Genomic DNA, 17,084 nt, shown 5'->3' on the forward strand with positions numbered 1-17,084 from the left:
AGGGGCATCCATCCCTTCCGGTCAACCTGATATCTTTGCTGCCTCCAAATTTTGCAGTCTATTTTCAGATGTAAAACGAGAGGGGGCTGGTTAATAAGGAAATGGCCTTGGGTACTAACTGGGGTCGAGGCCATCCTAGTCCGAGTAAACCCTTTACCAACGCTGGCCCGAGGCCAGCAGCTCCCTAGTTCTCCATGATCTGTCTGGAACAGCGCCCAGTGGGGACTCTGCCCCCACTCCCAAGCTACCTTGGTGCTGGGGAGTCCGTTCAGCCCTGAGTCCTCCCGGGAGCAGGGGGGCAGAGCTGAGCGGCCGCCCGGCAGGAGGAGGGGCCGGGGAGGGGGAGGTGGGGAGATCCGGCTGGAGGGGAGGCTCCGACGTCTCCTTCCTTCCTGGTTCCTGCAGCAGCTGCTGCCACTGCTCAGCTCCGTGAGGAGGGAGCGGGCCACTCGGAGACGGTGACTCAGAGGCAGAGCGGTGCGCGGGCCAAGGAGCACTGGCGTCCATGGACCCTGGGGTAAGGGGGCCGCACTGGCATCAACTGACATCCCCCGGGCAGGCTTCCTCCCACCTGAAGCTGGCGGGTCTGCCCCTCCGGAGACAGGGGTGGGAATGGAAGTAGAAATGGGGCACCGACCTGGCTCACCTCGACCCCGCACCCTCTCCAGGCAGAGCCTCCCCCTCCGCCTGCCTGCAGTGAGGGGCCAGGATCCTCCGGGGTCAGGAAAAGGGCACAGAGGTACCCAAACACTGGAATAGTTTGGGAACTTTCAATGGCCAGAAGCAGGAGTTTTACCCCCCCACCCCTGGGTCAGCATCTTGCACTCTGGACCCCTCCGTCCCGACCTCCCGGCCACCACAACAGCACCGCGTCCCTGCCCCTTCCTGGTCTCAGCTCCTCAGGTGCTTGCTGGCTCCATTGGAAGATCTGAGCTGTTTGCCCAGCCTCGCCCCTCCAGTCCCCTCCCTGTCTCACACACACACAGCCTCATGCATTATTGATCTCCCCGTGGAGCCAGGACGGCCAGGGCTGGTGCCAAGGGCGCCTGTGGGCACTGCTGCGGGACCTGTGTGGACCTTGGCATATTCTCGGCCACCTCTTCTCCTGCACACGGTGCCTCCATGGGCCCAGTCCCCTGCTCTCTCTGGGTGGGTGGTACTTCTCAGGAGCCCCAATGACTGGGAGGATAGAGGGAGGCTTTGTGGGGGGTACTGAGGGTCTCAGGCAGGCATCCCAGGGTGAAGGTGCAGGGAACAATGGGGATGGGGGGGCGTTCTTAGGCCTCAGTTTCCCCATGCAGAAGATGGAGGACCTGGAGACTGATTGGTAGGGAGTTGGGATGAAAGGGTTAGGAGCATTCTGCAGAGCGATCACGGCAGAGGGGGTCTCTAACCGACGGCGGCATCGGGGTGGAGCGATGTCCAGGGGTCCTGGAGGAAGTCCAGTCTCTGAGTTCCTTTGTCCTTTTTTAGAGCCTCTTTTTTCACTCCCCTGCCTCATCTCTGATCACCCCCAGGGAATCCTCCAGAGAAAGCACTGAGTATTTCCTAGAACCCTAGAGTGTGGGCCCAAGGTGGGGCTGGGCGGACTCTTGTGGTTTTCTCTTGGCACTGGCCTGCGGGCTGCCTGCTAGTTCAGCCCGTTCACCTCTCTGAGCAGTGGCCGCAGCCATAGGGTGTGGGCAGGGAAACCGGCCCAGGGTGGGGAAGGGACAGACTCTGAGAGGCCTGGCCGGTGAGCAGACATCCGTGAGCTCTTATCTCAGACATTGCGGGAGGGGGTGGAGGCAGGGAAGGTGATAGCAGGGCCTGTGCTCATGGGGTCTCTCTCTTGCTTCAAGGGTCCGCTCAGGACAAGGTGACATCCTTCTTCCACCCGGCTCCACCTTCTCGGCAGGGAGCAGCCGCTCCCTTCTCCATGGACTTCCAAGAGAGGGTCCCTAACTCGTTGGCCGAGAGCATTCAGTCTGCAAAGCCGAGCAGTGCCCAGCAGGTCTGCGGGTGGGGAAGCAGGCAGTGGCGGTTGTGGGGGGTGGGTGCAGATAGAGCTTGGCCCAAAAGTGGGGGGCAGATTTGGTCACCTTCCCAGCCACTGTCCTTCCTCTCTGTCCTGGGCTGCAGGCCTCCGAGCTGTGGGAGGTGGTCGAGGAGCCTCGGAGCAGGCTGGGAGCAGAGGGTGTCATGCCGGAGAGGAAGGAAGGCCACCTGCTCAAGAAAAGGAAGTGGCCTCTGAAGGGCTGGCACAAGGTGGGGTGCGCAGGGTGAAGGGAGGGGCCAGATGCAGGGGCCGGGGGTGGGGTGAGGTGGTGGAGGTGGGGGAGGTTGTGTGTGTGTGTGTGCGGAGAAGAAAAGTCCACGTGTGTGGTTGCTCTCTCCCCAAACCCTTTTCTCTCGGCCTCCTGGATTCTCGTTCCTTCTGGGCCACATCACAGAGATACTTTGTGCTCGAGGATGGGATCCTTCATTACGGAACCACGAGGCAAGACGTGAGTCAGGGCCTCTGCCGGCGGCAGGCGGGGGGGGAGGTGGGTCGGGGGATAAGTGTGGCCCCAGAATGCTCCGAATAGGCAGGGGACTTCTGGAATCCACCAGAGCAGGGTCTGATCCCAGTTACACCATTTCTGGGTGTGAGGTCTTGGGCAAGCTCCTTCCCTGGGCCCCAACTCCCTCATCTCTGAGATGGAGAGAGTATGACCCTCTGTTTGTCGGGTTGTCCTCTTGGTGAAGGCCCTCGAAACACTGCCTGGCACAAAAATGAGCGTCCAGGAAGTGGGAGCTTTCTCACCTGTGCCCTCATCCCGTTCCTGTGCTGGGTACAGGAACCGAAGGCCCGCGTGCTCAGGTTCTCCCTCCGAGAGGGTGTTTGCTTCTGGGCCTTGCAGGTTCCTGAGAGCGGTTTTCCCTGCTTCCTTACTCCCTGAAGTTCAGAACGGGACTTGACACAGTGGGGTGTTGTGTGCACGGGAGGATGACTGACAAGTCCCTGCCGATGCTGTGACTTGGGGACGAGGGTGAACCCACTGCCTGGCCCTTGAGCCTCAGGAAGATGGTGGCTCTGTGGTCCCCAGGGGCCTAAAAAACAGTCCCATTTCCCCCCTGCCAACCCTCCACTCCAGATCACCAAGGGGAAGCTTCATGGCTCCATTGACGTCCGACTGTCTGTCATGTCCATCAACAAAAAGGCCCAGCGCATTGACCTTGACACTGAAGACAACATTTACCACCTCAAGGTGACACTCCTGGGAGCCAAGTCGTGGCTTGGGCCCCAGCCTAGCAGAGACACAAGGGCACTACTGGAGAGAGGAGTGGGGGCGGAGGGTCTGTCCCTGAGGTTGACAGCAAGGGAGTAACCGTCTATGCAATGGCCAATGGCAAACCGCCTTCCTTCTTGGTTGTTGGGTAAACAACCAAGGGGGAAGCTGTGCCCTGCCTCCTTGCAGGAAGCCTTTGCCCAAGCTGGGGACCACAGGCGGAGACCGCTTGCTTGGGGATCAGAGCCCTGACTTCCTGCCCCGGTGAAGCAGTCCTTCCTCTCATGTTTCTGTCCCTGTCTCCACCCCCTCTGCAGATCAAATCCCAGGACCTGTTCCAGAGCTGGGTGGCGCAGCTTCGTGCCCACCGCCTGGCCATGCCCCGAGGCTCGCTGCCCGGCACCACTCACCGGAAGGTAAGAAGGGTCCTGTGCAGGGGCAGGTGACAGAGGGATGGTGGCTTCAGGGAACCATGAGACCAAGGGAGGCGGGAACTGTCCCACCTCACCCTTGACTCACCCCACAGGTTCCTGGTGCCCAGCTTCCAGCAGCTGGCAGCGCCTCGGCTCTACCTGGGGTTGGACCTCGGGAGAAGGTGTCTTCCTGGCTGAGGGACAGTGATGGGCTAGACCGCTGCTCTCATGGTGAGGGGCCCACAGCACCGCGCCTCTGTGGGCAGGGCCCGTGCTATTGGGTCTAGATGGCATCAGCAGTCACAAGAAGCAAGACTGTCCCCTGACTCTGGGAACCTGGGCTGCTGGAGGAGACAGGCTTGGCCTCCAACTGACCGGGTCTACTTGGGCCTGCCCTAGGGAACACCAGTCCTAGAGAGGAGGACAGGGCTGGTGCCCCGGGTATATCGATAGGACTCAGGGCCCAGACTCCCCAATGAGAAGATACAGAATGCCAGTCCAGGGAGGGATGGGGCGGGCCCTAGAGCCGGCTTCCTGGAGGGGGCGCCTGTGATGCTGGCCTGGGAGAGGGAAGCACCAGCAAGTGGGGACAGAAAGGGTCAGTCTGTGCGGAAGCAGCAGAGTTAAGGTGTGTCATGGAGGCTGTGGGGGTTGGGGTGCCAGCCCTTTCAGGAATCCAACGTGAGGCCTGGCCCCAGGCTGAGACGTGGCAGCTGCTCTGGGCTCCTGAGCCAAGGGTCCGGGGTCTATGGCTGCGGGCCGAAGTGTTTGGAGGAGGATGGGGAGCTGAGGGACAGACTTTGGGGTACCTGGTCAGTGTTGGGAGAGGGACTTCCTCATTCCTTCTTCCCGCAGAGCTCTCAGAGTGTCAGGGGAAGCTCCAGGAACTACACAGACTCCTCCAGAGCCTGGAGTCCCTGCACCGGATCCCCTCAGCCCCTGTTATTCCCACACACCAGGTGAGGGCAGGGGGGAGAAGCCCAGGGGACTCCCACCGCTTCCCTGGGATAGAGCCCCAGGCCCCTTTACACGTTACACTTCCCTGGAGACCCACGTGTGTGCCTGGCTGGCTCTCCTCCCATGTCCAGGCTGTCTCCGGGGTCTCTCTCTGCCCCTTGGGGCTGAACCCTTCCTGCTGTGCCTGCACATCGCTAGGGAGTCTTTCTTCTTCCTCTACAATGTCAGATGTTTCTGGGCACCCCGCCCCGGGCCCGGCTGCCTCTTTCCTTGGCTTTTGTGGTTGCTGCCCTTCTCCCCACCCCGAGTGACACTCCCCCCCCCCCCGCCATCTTCCATGTGCCAGGCCTCTGGGACGACCGAGAGACCCAGGAAGGGGAAGCGGACCAGCCGCATGTGGTGTACACAGAGCTTTGCCAAGGATGACACGATCGGGCGGGTGAGGCAAGGCGTGGACCCCAAGCTGCCCGGTGGGAGGCCCCAAAAGAGGCTGTCCCCTTTGACCCCTGCCCTTCACCTACAGGTTGGTCGTCTCCATGGCTCTGTTCCCAACCTGTCTCGCTACCTGGAGTCCCGGGACCCCTCAGGCCCCCGCGGGCTGCCGCCTCCCGACTATGCCCACCTGCAGCGGACTTTCTGGGCCCTGGCCCAGAAGGGTGAGTGCATGGGGGTGGGGCAGCAGGGACCAGGCAGGTGGAGGGAGAGGAAGAGGAATCTGATGCCTGCCCCCTATCCCCACAGTGCACAACTCCCTCAGCAGTGTCCTGGCCGCCCTCACAGCCGAGTGGGACCACCTGAGGGACCTGCACCAGGGTTCAGAGCTGTCACGAACAGGGGTGAGGCTCGGGGACCAGGGAGTCATGGGAGGAGAGGGCTGGATGCCAAGGCCCGCAGGCCTGGAGTGAGAGCCGAGCTGGATCCGGGGCGAGAGTGGTCGGCAGAGGCAGTCTGGGCAGAGATCAGCGTGGTGGGCTGGGGAGGGCTCTGTCCTCCTGGCCCCTGGCCCCTCACCCTCTCCCTGCAGGTCTCTGAGGCCTCCGCTGGCCCGAGGCGCCTCCACTCGCTCTCCGTCTCCTCGGACACCACTGCAGACTCCTTCAGCTCCCTCAACCCTGAGGAGGTAGGAGCTGGGCTGGGCTGTGGGGACCCTTTCTCCTGCACCTTCCTCCTTGGCAGAAGTGAAGGCACCCTTGGTCTTCAGACCAAAACAGGGCCCAGGAGTCCTAACTCCCAGCCCTTTCTTATAACATTGGCAACAGCCTCATCGTGGTCATTCCTGTCCGGCCAGTGTGTGCAGAGTGATTTTACCTTTAATTCGGGATCCTGTGAGGCCATGGTCCTTACCCTCAAGTTCATGGTGGAGGAAACAGAGACTCAAAGAATCTGACCGATGGGGGCCCAGGCTCCCACAATTGCAGCTTGAGGGTTGGCTGAGCTGGGACTTAGGCGTTCTGAGCACAGACTCTGGGGCTGGGCTCCACGGTTTCCATTTGGCTCCATTGCACGCCTCCTTTGTGACCCTGAGCCTTCAGTGTCCTGATCTGTAAAGGGGGGGGGGGGTGTCCTAATTGCACCTGCCGCATGGGGGGAGTGTGGGGATGGCTTGTGTTAATACTCACGGAAGCCCTGGAGCCGGGCTCAGAGCCGGCGCCCAGGCAGGGTGAGCGGCTGCAGGGAACCTGTGTCTCCTTGCTCCCAGTTCCTTCCATCATGCCTTCCTGTTCCACCGTATTCTCTCCCTCCCCGGGGAGCCCAGCCTGACATCTGTCCTTCCCACAGCAAGAAGCTCTGTACATGAAGGGGCGGGAGCTGACCCCCCAGCTGTCCCAGAGCAGCATCCTGTCCCTCGCTGATTCCCACACAGAGTTCTTTGATGCCTGTGAGGTTCTCCTCTCTGCCAGCTCTTCTGAGAATGAGGTAAGGTTGGGGGGGGACCCTGGGGAAATTGGGATGGGGTCCAGAGAGGCTAGAATTTGTAGATTCCCAAATCCTTTCTAACGCCTCGGCTGCTGTCTCTGGCAACACGTCCAGACCCGCTGGGTTCGTGTCCCTGCTCAGAAGTCTCTGCTGGGAACCGTTCCTCCAGTTCAATGGGCTTTATCCCCTCGGTTCTCCAGCAAGATGGCTGCCTCAGCCTCACCCCGCCATCTTCCTGTGAGCCCCTCAGCCCCAGCACTCCCCTGACCCCTGACTTCTGCCCCGGAGCCTGGATCTCAGCAATGCTGTGCTGCCCTGTCCTTGTGTGCCACAAAGTCCTTGAGCAGTGAGAGGGCCAGGCATCCCCCTCCCAAAGTGGCAGGGCACACTCCGTGAGGCCGGTCTTAGGGCTCAGACCGCTGTGCCCCCCACCGCCCCACCCGAATACATGTCTTCCCCTTCCTGTCAACAGACTAGCTGGGCAGAGTCTTGCCAGGCCCTGGGTACTGCCCAGCTGCCCAGGGAGGCCCAGTCTGCCCAGCCTCTCATCTGTCCTGTCCCAGGGCTCAGAGGAGGAGGAGTCGTGCACCAGTGAAATCACCACCAGCCTGTCCGAGGAGGTGCTGGACCTCAGGGGAGCTGAGCGCTATCAGAAAGGTGCCCACTGGGTGTGTGGCCACGGAGGGGCTTGGGGAGAGGTAGAAATGGTGTTTGTCCACAGCCCAGGCCCCTGGGAGGCAGTCTCAGGGTGGCTGGTGGACTGACAGCTTGGGATGCTGACTCCAGAAGTGACCCCAGGAGATGAGGAAGGCTAAGCTGTGAGCTACAGAGTGTTCCCGGAGTGGCTCCGGGGGTGGGCCAGGCTCAGGCCTGGGGGCTAGCGTCCAGTGCAGTCTTCTGAGAAGGTTCGCATAGGGCCTGATACAGAGGCAGAAGCTGCAGCCTTGCCACTCTTTAGCAGTGTGGCTTTGGACATGACATTTTACTTCTTGGAGCCTGTTTCCTCATCTGTAAAATGGGTTGAATATAACCTGAAATCAGTTTCTGTGTTTATGGAGGGGAACTGAAGATAAGGGTGGGGGCTCAGGAAGGGCTTCTGGGATGCAGGGTTTCCAGCGGTGGGGACCGCCCCCTCGGAGTGATTCTCACCCCACTGCCCCCCTTATCCCCCAGGAGCGTGTTTGCAATTGGCTCACCACCTGTGGTGTCCTGAGTCCAGAGAGGGCCTTGGGAGCGAGTCTATCTAGGAACCCCTCTGTGGGGGGGCACCACCTCGGGCCGGCCTGTGCACCAGCTGGGTCTGGAGGGGCACTCCCGTGCCCAGAGGGGGAGTGACGTGGCTGGGTGGGCCCCAGGGGCGTGTGTTCCAGGGAGAGCTGCGGGGCCCCCGCGTCGCCGCTGTCTGCCGGCAGCCAGCGGGCCAGGAACCGACGTGAGCCTGTGGAACATACTACGGAACAACATTGGCAAGGACCTGTCCAAGGTGTCCATGCCCGTGCAGCTCAACGAGCCGCTCAACACCCTGCAGCGGCTGTGTGAGGAGCTCGAGTACAGCAGCCTCCTGGACCGGGCCAGCCGCACGGCCGACCCCTGCGAGCGCATGGTACCCCACCAGTTCCCGCCCGGCTGCTCCTCGCTGCCAGCCTTCCACCTCGGCCCCCGGGTCCTCGCCTGCAGTGGGGTGGCACCCCCCTCCCTGATCCTCCGCCCCCCACCCAGCGGGCTCTCCCCGCCCTCCCCCTTGCAGGTGTACATCGCGGCCTTCGCCGTGTCTGCCTACTCGTCCACGTACCACCGAGCAGGCTGTAAGCCCTTCAACCCCGTCCTGGGGGAGACCTATGAGTGCGAGCGGCCCGACCGGGGCTTCCGCTTCATCAGTGAGCAGGTGTGGGCCTCGTGGGCATTTAGGGCCGGGGCCTGGGGGAGAGCATGGGGCAACCGGCCTTCTCCAGGGAGCCCCCTGCTGAGTGCGGGGGACCTACTGGAAATGAGGAGTGGCTGTGCCAGGTTCCAGAGCTGGGACCCCGGAAGCTCATCGGCCGCTAGTCGGTCCCACCTGGGAAGGCAGGCTCTGGGGGCTGATGTCGGGCTAAGCCTCGAGGGAGGAATTGACGGGCACCAGGAGTATGGGGTGGGCGGGGCGTGGAGAATGGGATGCTCCAGACCGCATAAAGGGACAGAAGGAGCCTGGTTAGGAAGAGTGAGAGACACAGCTGGAAGGCTAGCCAGGGCCAAACCCTGAGGAGCCCTGTAGGTGAAGTGGTTGTTTCCACATCCTGAAGGCGATGGGAGGGTTTTAGGCAGTAGAGTGACAGGCTCGGAATTGCACTCTGTAAAGAACATTGGTGGGAGGACGGGTGCGAGAAGGCTGTTAGAAGGCCACTTCGGTCGTCAGCCCTGTGAGAGCTGCTGAGACCTGCCCTTGGCCGCCGGATTGCGTGGACATTGGACTCAGCAGCTGTGTGTGTGTGTGTTGCTCCTGACAGGCCTCAGTGATCAACAGAATGTTGTTATGCCTAAGGGATAGGGGAGGTGGTTGACGGTCGAGAGAAGTTGGGGTGGCCTGGAATTTCTGGTTTGGGAGATTCGGCAGGTGTGTGGCCGTGCCAGAGAGCAGGATGGAAAGGATGAGGGGAAGGTAACTGAATTAGGGAGACTCCTTGTCCATGTGGGCTTGACTTCCAGGGGCACGGAGCTCCTCAAGCACAGGGTGGGGCTGACAGACCCAGGAATCGCCAGCTTAGAGGACCGGTGACGTCACGGGCTGCTCCGGGGGAGGGTCTGGAGAGGAGAATGGGCAGGGAAGGCAGAGGAGCTCTGAGGGGAAGGGGCGGGCAGATGGTCCACAGGACTTCTAGAAAGTGTCGTTGGTTTAACCAAGTGAGGGAGGTTTCAGAAGAAGGCTGAGGGCCGAGCCTGGATTACAGTGGGTGTGTAGTAAAAAGAAGTAAAACAGAGAAAAATGCTACTTAAAATAAAATTAAATGGGTCATCTGGCTGGCTCAGTCAGTAAAGCATGTGACTCTTGATCTCAGGGTTGTGAGTTCAAGTCCCATGTTGGGAGTAGAGCTTACTTTAAAAAATAAAATTAGGGGCACTTGGGTGGCTCAGTCAGTTAAGTGACTGACTCTTGATTTCAGCTCAGGTCATGATCTCAGGGTCATGAGATCGAGCCCTGTGTGGGGCTCTGTGCTAGGCAGGGAGACTGCTTGGGATTCTGTCCTCCCTCTGCCCCACCCCACTTGTGTGTGAGTTTAATCTCTCTCTCTCCAAATAAATTAAATTAGATTAAATTAAAATAGAGAAAAATGCAGATTGTTTCCAAAAAATTTTACCTGGAGGGAAAGAAGAGGGAGAGAAGTTTTCAGCCAGAGGTAGGGATGGAGTTGAAGCAGTTTTTTTATTTGTTCAGATTTTAACTGTTTTTGTTTTTTTTTTTTTAAACGACTTTATTTATTTATTTGAGACAGAGAAAGAGAAAGAGAGAGGACTAGGAGGGGGAGGAGCAGAGGGAGGGAGAAGCAGGCTCCCCACTGAGCAGGGAGCCCAACTCGGGGCTCGATCCCAGGACCTCAAGATCATGACCTGAGCTGATAGCAGACACTTAACCGACTGAGCCACGCAGCCACCTTTAAGTGTTTTTGAAAACATAGTGAAAAGTTCACACAGTCCTAAAGTACGGTAGAACATGATCCCTGGCTCGCCCTTGTGAGGGAACCAGTGCTCCTAGTGTTGGTTTTGTGCATGTCTGGGCAAAGGTGTGTGTGTCCAGAAAAGAAAGATTTACTCTTTATTTTTTTTTAAGATTTTATTTATGTATTTTAGAGACAGAGAGAGTAAAGGGCGGGGGGGAGGAGCAGAGGGACAAGCAGAGTGCACTGAGTGCAGAGCCGGCCGCGGGGCTCGATCTCAGGACCCCGAGATCATGACCTGAGCCGAAACTGAGTGGGATGCTCTTAGTCGGCTGAGCCACCCGGGTGCTCCAAGGTGGAAGGAACAGAGGATATTTCTACTCAGAGAGAAAGAGAAACAGAGAGGGAAGGGTTGCAGGGCAGGAGAGGTGGGGAGGGAGGAGCCTGCAGGAAGCGGTAGGAGGGGCTGGCAGTGGGTTTCAGGGGACTGGGATCAGGGTGGGAGCTGTAAGTTGGCGGAAGGAGTTGCCCTCTCTGCTCTCCCTCTGATTGTGGGGGGTTCGTGTGGTATGAAAGGGATGGTTTGGGTGTCGGTCCTCAAGTTCCCAGTGTGTTGTTCCCAGTGCTGTGTGTGTCCCGAGGCTCGGTGGCCGTGTCTGAGGAGCAGGGAGCCAGGGCTGGGCACGGAGGAGGCTGACTGATGCTAGGTGTTGCGACGGGTGGTGGTGGCGGGTTGTCCAGGGTGCTGGGTGACAGGGTGCAGGTGATGGAGTGAGCTCAGGCAGGGGGGAAGGAGGTGACTCCGGGGCTGACGGGCCACTATGAACCAGAGCAGCCGGGCATTTTGGCAGGGGCCATGGGCCACAGGGAATGGGGAGAGAGACCAGGCTGCGGGCTGTGGGATACCCAAGTTCAAGTTCCAGATATGGAGCTGTTCCAAGGAGATCAAGGCCAGGTTTTTCCAGAGCTGTGGTATGGAGGCTGAGGGAGAAGACAATGTGGGGATGAGGGTCCTTGGGAGGGCTGGCTTCCAGGCAGGGCACCGGAGGAGGCCCCAGCGTCACCGCTAGAGGACTTTGTCAGCTGAAACAGGGCTTCTGGGGCTGAATGAGAAGGGGGAAGGTGAAGCCCCATGGGAGAAGAGAGGACGACAGAATTTGGGTGGTGGCCAAAGATGACAGAGACAAGAGACCTGGAACTAACTGGTCTTCTGGGTTGAAGGGGAACTGGGAATGGGGGTCAGGGAATTCAGGAAGCCATGGGGTCACCAGTGGACCCCACAGTCCTCAGGGTCAGTATCAAAGACCTTCTTTGCCCCCCCAAGGTCTCCCACCACCCCCCCATCTCGGCATGCCATGCAGAGTCTGAGAACTTCGTCTTTTGGCAAGGTGAGGAGTGGGGGGCATGGTGGGGTGGATGTGGGGGTGAAGGGCGTGTGGCGGTGGGGGGGGAGGCGCTAGAACTCTCTGGTCTCATTTCTCCCTCTCTCCCAACCCACCTCTAGACATGAAGTGGAAGAACAAGTTCTGGGGCAAATCCTTGGAGATTGTGCCTGTGGGGACGGTCAACGTCAGCCTGCCCAGGTGAGTGTTCATAAGTACTCAGCAGCCCGGGCCCAGCCCACAGGCCTTCCTCCCAGCTGGCGTGGCAAGGTGGTAGGGACAGGATAGAAAGGTCTGGCCTGAAGCTGCTTGAGGTGGGGCAGAGTCTACATTTTACACCTGCATTTACAGTGCTGTGCATGAAGAAAAGTGAAAAATCTTAGAATAGTAGAGCTGGAAGGGCTCATCAAGGTCATCTGATGCAGCGGCTTTCACACTTTTTTGACCATGACTCACAGTAAGAAACACATTTGAGACTTCAAGCCAATGCACGGATACACCCAGACACCCCACCCCCAACCGAAACCTAAACTGACCTCAAGACCGATCACAAACCACATTTGAAACACCCTCATTAGCTTGTTTTATTTTATTTATTTTTTAAAAGATTTTATTTACCTGACACACACACATACACACACACACACACACACACAGAGTACAAGCAGGCGGAGCAGCAGAGGGAGAGAGAAAAGCAGGCTCCCTGCTGAGCAGGGAGCCCAATGTGGGGCTCAATCCCAGGACCCTTGGGATTGTGACCTGAGCTGAAGGCAGACGCTCAACTGACTGAACCACCCAGACGTCCCTCATGACATTTTAGAATTAGGGGCCACGGCCAGAGAAGAAGGGGGCTTAGCCTGTGTGGCCCAGGTGTTAGCTAGAGGCCAGTGCACAGGCGGGAAGCCCCTGACCTTCAGAGTCCAAAGTCCTGCCTGGGAGTCTTGGTTCTACCACTTATTAATTAATGCAAGCATCGAAGAGACTTGATGCCCCAGAGCCTCGAGTCTGCTCTTCTATAAAGTAAGGGTAGTGAACAGTACCCAGTGGCCGTGGGGAGTGGCCCGGGGATTATATGTGAACATCGCTACCCGGGTCCCTGGCTCCCAAGGGGAGGGACCCCGTCTATGTATTTATTCCCAAGACTTCGGCCATCAGACGCTTTATCAAATGAGCTGGAGACATGTTGGCTCAAAATTTTCTGTGAAGGCTGCTCTGCTTGATAAATCCATCAATCCCTCACTGCCGAGGCTGAACCAGGACCCTGCACTCCCTCCACAGACCCCCTGTGCCCCGCTCCCTGGCTGAGGGGGCACTTGCACCCCCCAGGCTGATCAGCTGCCCTCCCCCGCTCTGTCTCTCTCAGGTTTGGGGACCACTTCGAGTGGAACAAGGTGACGTCCTGCATTCACAACATCCTGAGTGGCCAGCGCTGGATCGAGCACTACGGGGAGGTGCTCATCAGGAACACACAGGACAGCTCCTGTCACTGCAAGATCACCTTCTGCAAGGTGGGCGCGCCACCCTGGCCCTGCCTGCCTGCCCCCAGCGGCTCTGCTCCCCCCACCAAGGGGAGGGGCACGCCCCTGAGTGCTGGTCCCCCCCCCGCCCCCCACCCCAGGCCAAGTACTGGAGCTCCAACGTCCACGAGGTGCAGGGTGCTGTGTTCAGCCGGAGCGGCCGTGTCCTCCACCGACTCTCTGGGAAGTGGCACGAGGGGCTCTACCGGGGGACCCTGCCCGGCGGTCAGTGCATCTGGAAACCCAGTAAGTGGGAAGGTCGGGGAGGGCTGGGCGGGGGTGAGGGCAGCTCTGGCACCCTCCGCCAGCCCCAGCCCCATGCCTTCCCCCCACCCCAGACTCGATGCCCCCAGACCATGAGCGAAACTTCGGCTTCACTCAGTTCGCCTTGGAGCTGAATGAGCTGACGGCAGAGCTGAAGCGGTCACTGCCTTCCACCGACACGCGGCTCCGGCCAGACCAGAGGTCAGTGTCTGCCGGGCCCTGCCCTAGAACCGCTGGGCTCCTCACTGCCCAACGTGGGTTTCCACCAGAGCGGGCCTGCCCTCCCTCTTAGAGTTGCCTCAAGGAGATGGGTCCCTTGTGGGGGCAGAGCTGGGCACGGCATAGAGGGCTTGGGTCTGGAGGGGGCAGCTCCACTGACTGCCATCTGGAAGCTCAGGTACCTAGAGGAGGGGAACATACAGGCCGCTGAGGCCCAGAAGAGAAGGATCGAGCAGCTTCAGCGGGACAGGCGCAGAGTGATGGAGGAGAACAACATCGTCCACCAGGCTCGCTTCTTCAGGTAGCTCTGCCCTCTCCCTGGAGGTCTCTGCCCTCCAGGCCCCCCTCCGCCTTCCCTAGCACCTTCTTGCTCTGAGCGGGGGCCTACTGTAGGAGGCAACATCCGGGAACCCCGGCCTTGATTCTGGCTGTTCGCCCTTCTCCTTCCCGCAGGCGGCAGACGGACAGCAGTGGGAAGGAGTGGTGGGTGACTAACAACACATACTGGAGGCTTCGGGCCGAGCCAGGCTACGGGAACTTGGACGGGGCCGTGCTCTGGTAGCCCCGGCCCTCGGGGGCGGGAGGTCGGATTGCTCCCTCCTGCCTCTGCCCCTCATGGACACACGGGGCAGGCTAGGTTCCCCCCGCTCACTGCCCCGGAGACCAAAGGGGCAGCTCTGGCTCTGGCTCCGTCCCCTCTGCCGGCCAGAGGGGCTGCATCTCAGCCCATTGCCCACCCCCTGTTTGGGCTGGGAAGCAGGATCTGTGCTTCCCCAGTCTCGTTGCCCTGGACAACCAGCATGTGAACCCCTTCTTGCTCCATCATTTCCCCTCTGTCCCCCTTGGGGTCCTTGGGGGAGACTCCAGGCTCTCCAGGATCTGTTCCCCGTTTAGTGCCTTCCTAGGACACAGGGGACCCCTTGACGCTCCCCAGGCTTCCTATGCCCAGGGCTCTGGCCCCAGCTGTGCGGTTGGACTGAGTGAAGGAGAAGAGACGGTGTTTTCTTCCTCCCCTGTCCCCCCCATGCTGCTCTCCAGCATCTTCTGCCCCATGCCCTGGCCCGGTGGGGCTCCCTTTGCTTGGCCCTTGACAATCTCTCCTGTCCTCCTGGATCCCCTTCCCCCAAATTGCTAAATGCCTATGGCTTCTAGCTCCTTCGGCCTTGTCTTCAAGCGGTTTCCTTCCGTCACAGCTCAGCAGGTCCCTCCCAGAGGGGAGGAGGCCTGTCTCCAGGGGCAGGGAGCCCACGGAGCAGGCAGGGCGCCTGGCCTCAGAACCCCCGAGAGAGTGTGAGTTTGTGTGGGAGTGTGTGCATGTGTGCGTGTGTCCGCGTACTGCTTGCAGGCGAGCAGGGTCCCCCAAGCAGCCTGGACAGCCTGTGCTGGGTGTCCACCCCTCCTGCTGCTCATTTCCGCACGGGCTGCTTCTGAGAAAGGTGAATCACAGTGACATTCCAGCTCCAATAAAGACTGTCCCAAAGTTTGGCCTGAGACCATTCATTTGAAAACGCATAACCTCGGGGCGCCTGGGCGGCTCAGTGGTTTGAGTGACTGACTCTTGATTTCAGCTTAGGTCATGATCTCCGGGTCGTGAGATCGAGCCCCACGTCGATCTCCACGCTGGGCATGGTGCCTGTTTGGGATTCTCTCTCCCTCTCCCCCTGCCTCTGCCCCTCCCCTCCCCACTAAATACATACATACATAATACATATATACATACACATATGCTCGAGCTCCGTGAAGGCCCACAGCTACCCACTTGCCTAGACTAAACATCCTGTGTCCTCTCTCTTGCTTAGTCCTCACATCCTGTCCATTCTGTCTCAGGTTTCCCAGCTCTGGCTCCTTCTCTGGATTGCCCCTGGTTTAGGCTGGGCCTTTAGCAATGCTTGCCTGGATTATCGCCTTGAGGCCCCCTGGGGCACTTCTGTTCTGATGCTGACTTTTAGGGTGATATGTTAAAAGAGGAGGGAGGCTGTTTCAAATAACGTCCATTGCTTCCGAGTACCTCAAGGAAAACCTACACTCTTCAACCAGGCTGAAAACTGTGCAGACCCCGTTCCCCTCTGGCGTAGAGGGCTGATCCCCACGCCCGGCATCCGTGGTCAGGTCTCCTCCCACCCCAGACTGATGAGTGTCCAAGGAGAGGTGGGAGTGGGGCGCAGGGTTAGAAAGGACCAGAGAACAAGTTCTGCTCCCCACCCACCCCCCAAACCAAAGCTGAGTCCAAATCCCAGCTGTTACCACAGCTGTGTGGTCTCAGTCACATGCTTTCCCCTTCAGTTCATTTGGCTTCTCTCATGTCCGAGGAGCATGTATGGGAAGTGGCCCAAGCTCCTGATTTCATCAGCTGTCCCTTAGCCCCTCACCCTGTCCCGCTAAAACGACAGGCCCCCAGGCCCTGCTCTGGTTTGATGGATGTTCCCCGGAGCAAGTCGTACTTTCTCCAGGTGGAAGAGTGTGGCAGGAACAGGGGGGACCCCTGAACGATGGCAGCCCTTCCAACCCTACTCCTTTTCTCCCCTCCCCCCATTTCCAGTTTATTTCTGGAGGGTGTGAAAGTTGAAACAAATACACTCATCCTGACACCACGTACCAGAGAGAGCCTCAACCCATTCCCAAAAAAAGCCAAGGCAGGCACACATTGAGGTTTCTTGAATACACGGTCCGCTGCCCTCCTCCCCACCCTTTCCACTCTGGGCAACACAGCACCTGACCGGCCGGCGCACGTTCCACTTGCACGTATTTTAAGAACTAGAGTTTCCAACAGACCAAATTCCAAAGTTATTTTTCAACTTCTTTGCCCGCAGGAATCAGGCCCTCTGTGGCCTGACCAGCATCCTCCCCTGGCCCCGGGTGCCAACTCACTGGCAGGAAGACGGTCAGATTGGTTTTGCTCCTGGGAGGGCCTTCCCTGCCAAGGACTGTCGTCTTCTTAGAAACCCCCTCCCTCTGGCCCAAGTTTGGTAGGTCCCCACTGACAGGGCGCTCGGGCCAGACTGAGGGGCATCTGAAGCTCGGGCCCTCGGCTATGCTCTGTGGACAGTCTGTGCAGGGCCCACAGCAGCTGTGGGTACAGAGGACAGTGGCCACCCTTCAGCCTTCGGGAAGACAGGTGTGGGGGTGCTCCGGTCTGGTCTGAGGAGGGAATGGTGGACCCCATTCTCGAGCGTTTCTCAGTCTTGTCTGGTGACACAGGGGAGCACGGCTCACCACTGGGCTTGGGGCAGCACCCCACAGACCTGGACCCTCAGCCTTGGTTGGAGGATATGGTGGTCCTTAGGCAAAGGGGAGGAGATAGTGCCGTATCTCAGCTTGGGAAAGGTGAGAAGCAGAATGTACCTGGTCTGTAAAGCCAGGGACCTACTTCCTTGGATGAGTAAAGGTCAGAGCTTGAGAAGCTGAGAAACACTGGGGCCCAGCAAGGCGGCAGAGGATGAGGGAGGCGGACAGGAGGCATCGGTCCTCACCTCACCCACTTTGGGCCCTCCGACCCCAACCTCTCTGTCCAGAGAGAGGTAAAAATGGTCTT

General features: G+C 59.4%; 1 protein-coding gene across 1 annotated transcript; it reads left to right on the plus strand.

Annotated features, from left to right (window-relative positions):
• Positions 1–486: 486 nt before the first annotated feature.
• Positions 487–15,037, plus strand: OSBPL7 (oxysterol binding protein like 7). Its single transcript, XM_080826110.1, has 23 exons — positions 487–517; positions 1,842–1,993; positions 2,122–2,247; positions 2,433–2,486; positions 3,117–3,230; positions 3,569–3,667; positions 3,778–3,895; positions 4,520–4,623; positions 4,968–5,060; positions 5,145–5,277; positions 5,363–5,457; positions 5,646–5,741; positions 6,401–6,538; positions 7,102–7,195; positions 7,894–8,141; positions 8,286–8,423; positions 11,495–11,558; positions 11,675–11,753; positions 12,916–13,060; positions 13,171–13,315; positions 13,408–13,534; positions 13,731–13,853; positions 14,006–15,037. Exons 2-23 carry the CDS (start codon positions 1,919–1,921, stop codon positions 14,112–14,114), a joined length of 2,517 nt encoding a protein of 838 aa, XP_080682236.1. The 5' UTR covers positions 487–517; positions 1,842–1,918; the 3' UTR covers positions 14,115–15,037.
• Positions 15,038–17,084: the final 2,047 nt, after the last annotated feature.

The sequence above is a fragment of the Martes martes genome (assembly GCF_963455335.1).
Source record: "Martes martes genome assembly, chromosome: 16".
NCBI lineage: Eukaryota > Metazoa > Chordata > Mammalia > Carnivora > Mustelidae > Martes > Martes martes.

Bases quoted from the DNA above. Each gene is read 5' to 3' on its own strand.
- OSBPL7 (XM_080826110.1), top strand. From the start codon at position 1,919: ATGGACTTCCAAGAGAGGGTCCCTAACTCGTTGGCCGAGAGCATTCAG. The intron at 5,061-5,144 runs GTGAGGCAAGGC...CTTCACCTACAG, and splicing joins AGGATGACACGATCGGGCGG to GTTGGTCGTCTCCATGGCTC. The intron at 13,316-13,407 runs GTAAGTGGGAAG...CCCCCACCCCAG, and splicing joins TCAGTGCATCTGGAAACCCA to ACTCGATGCCCCCAGACCAT.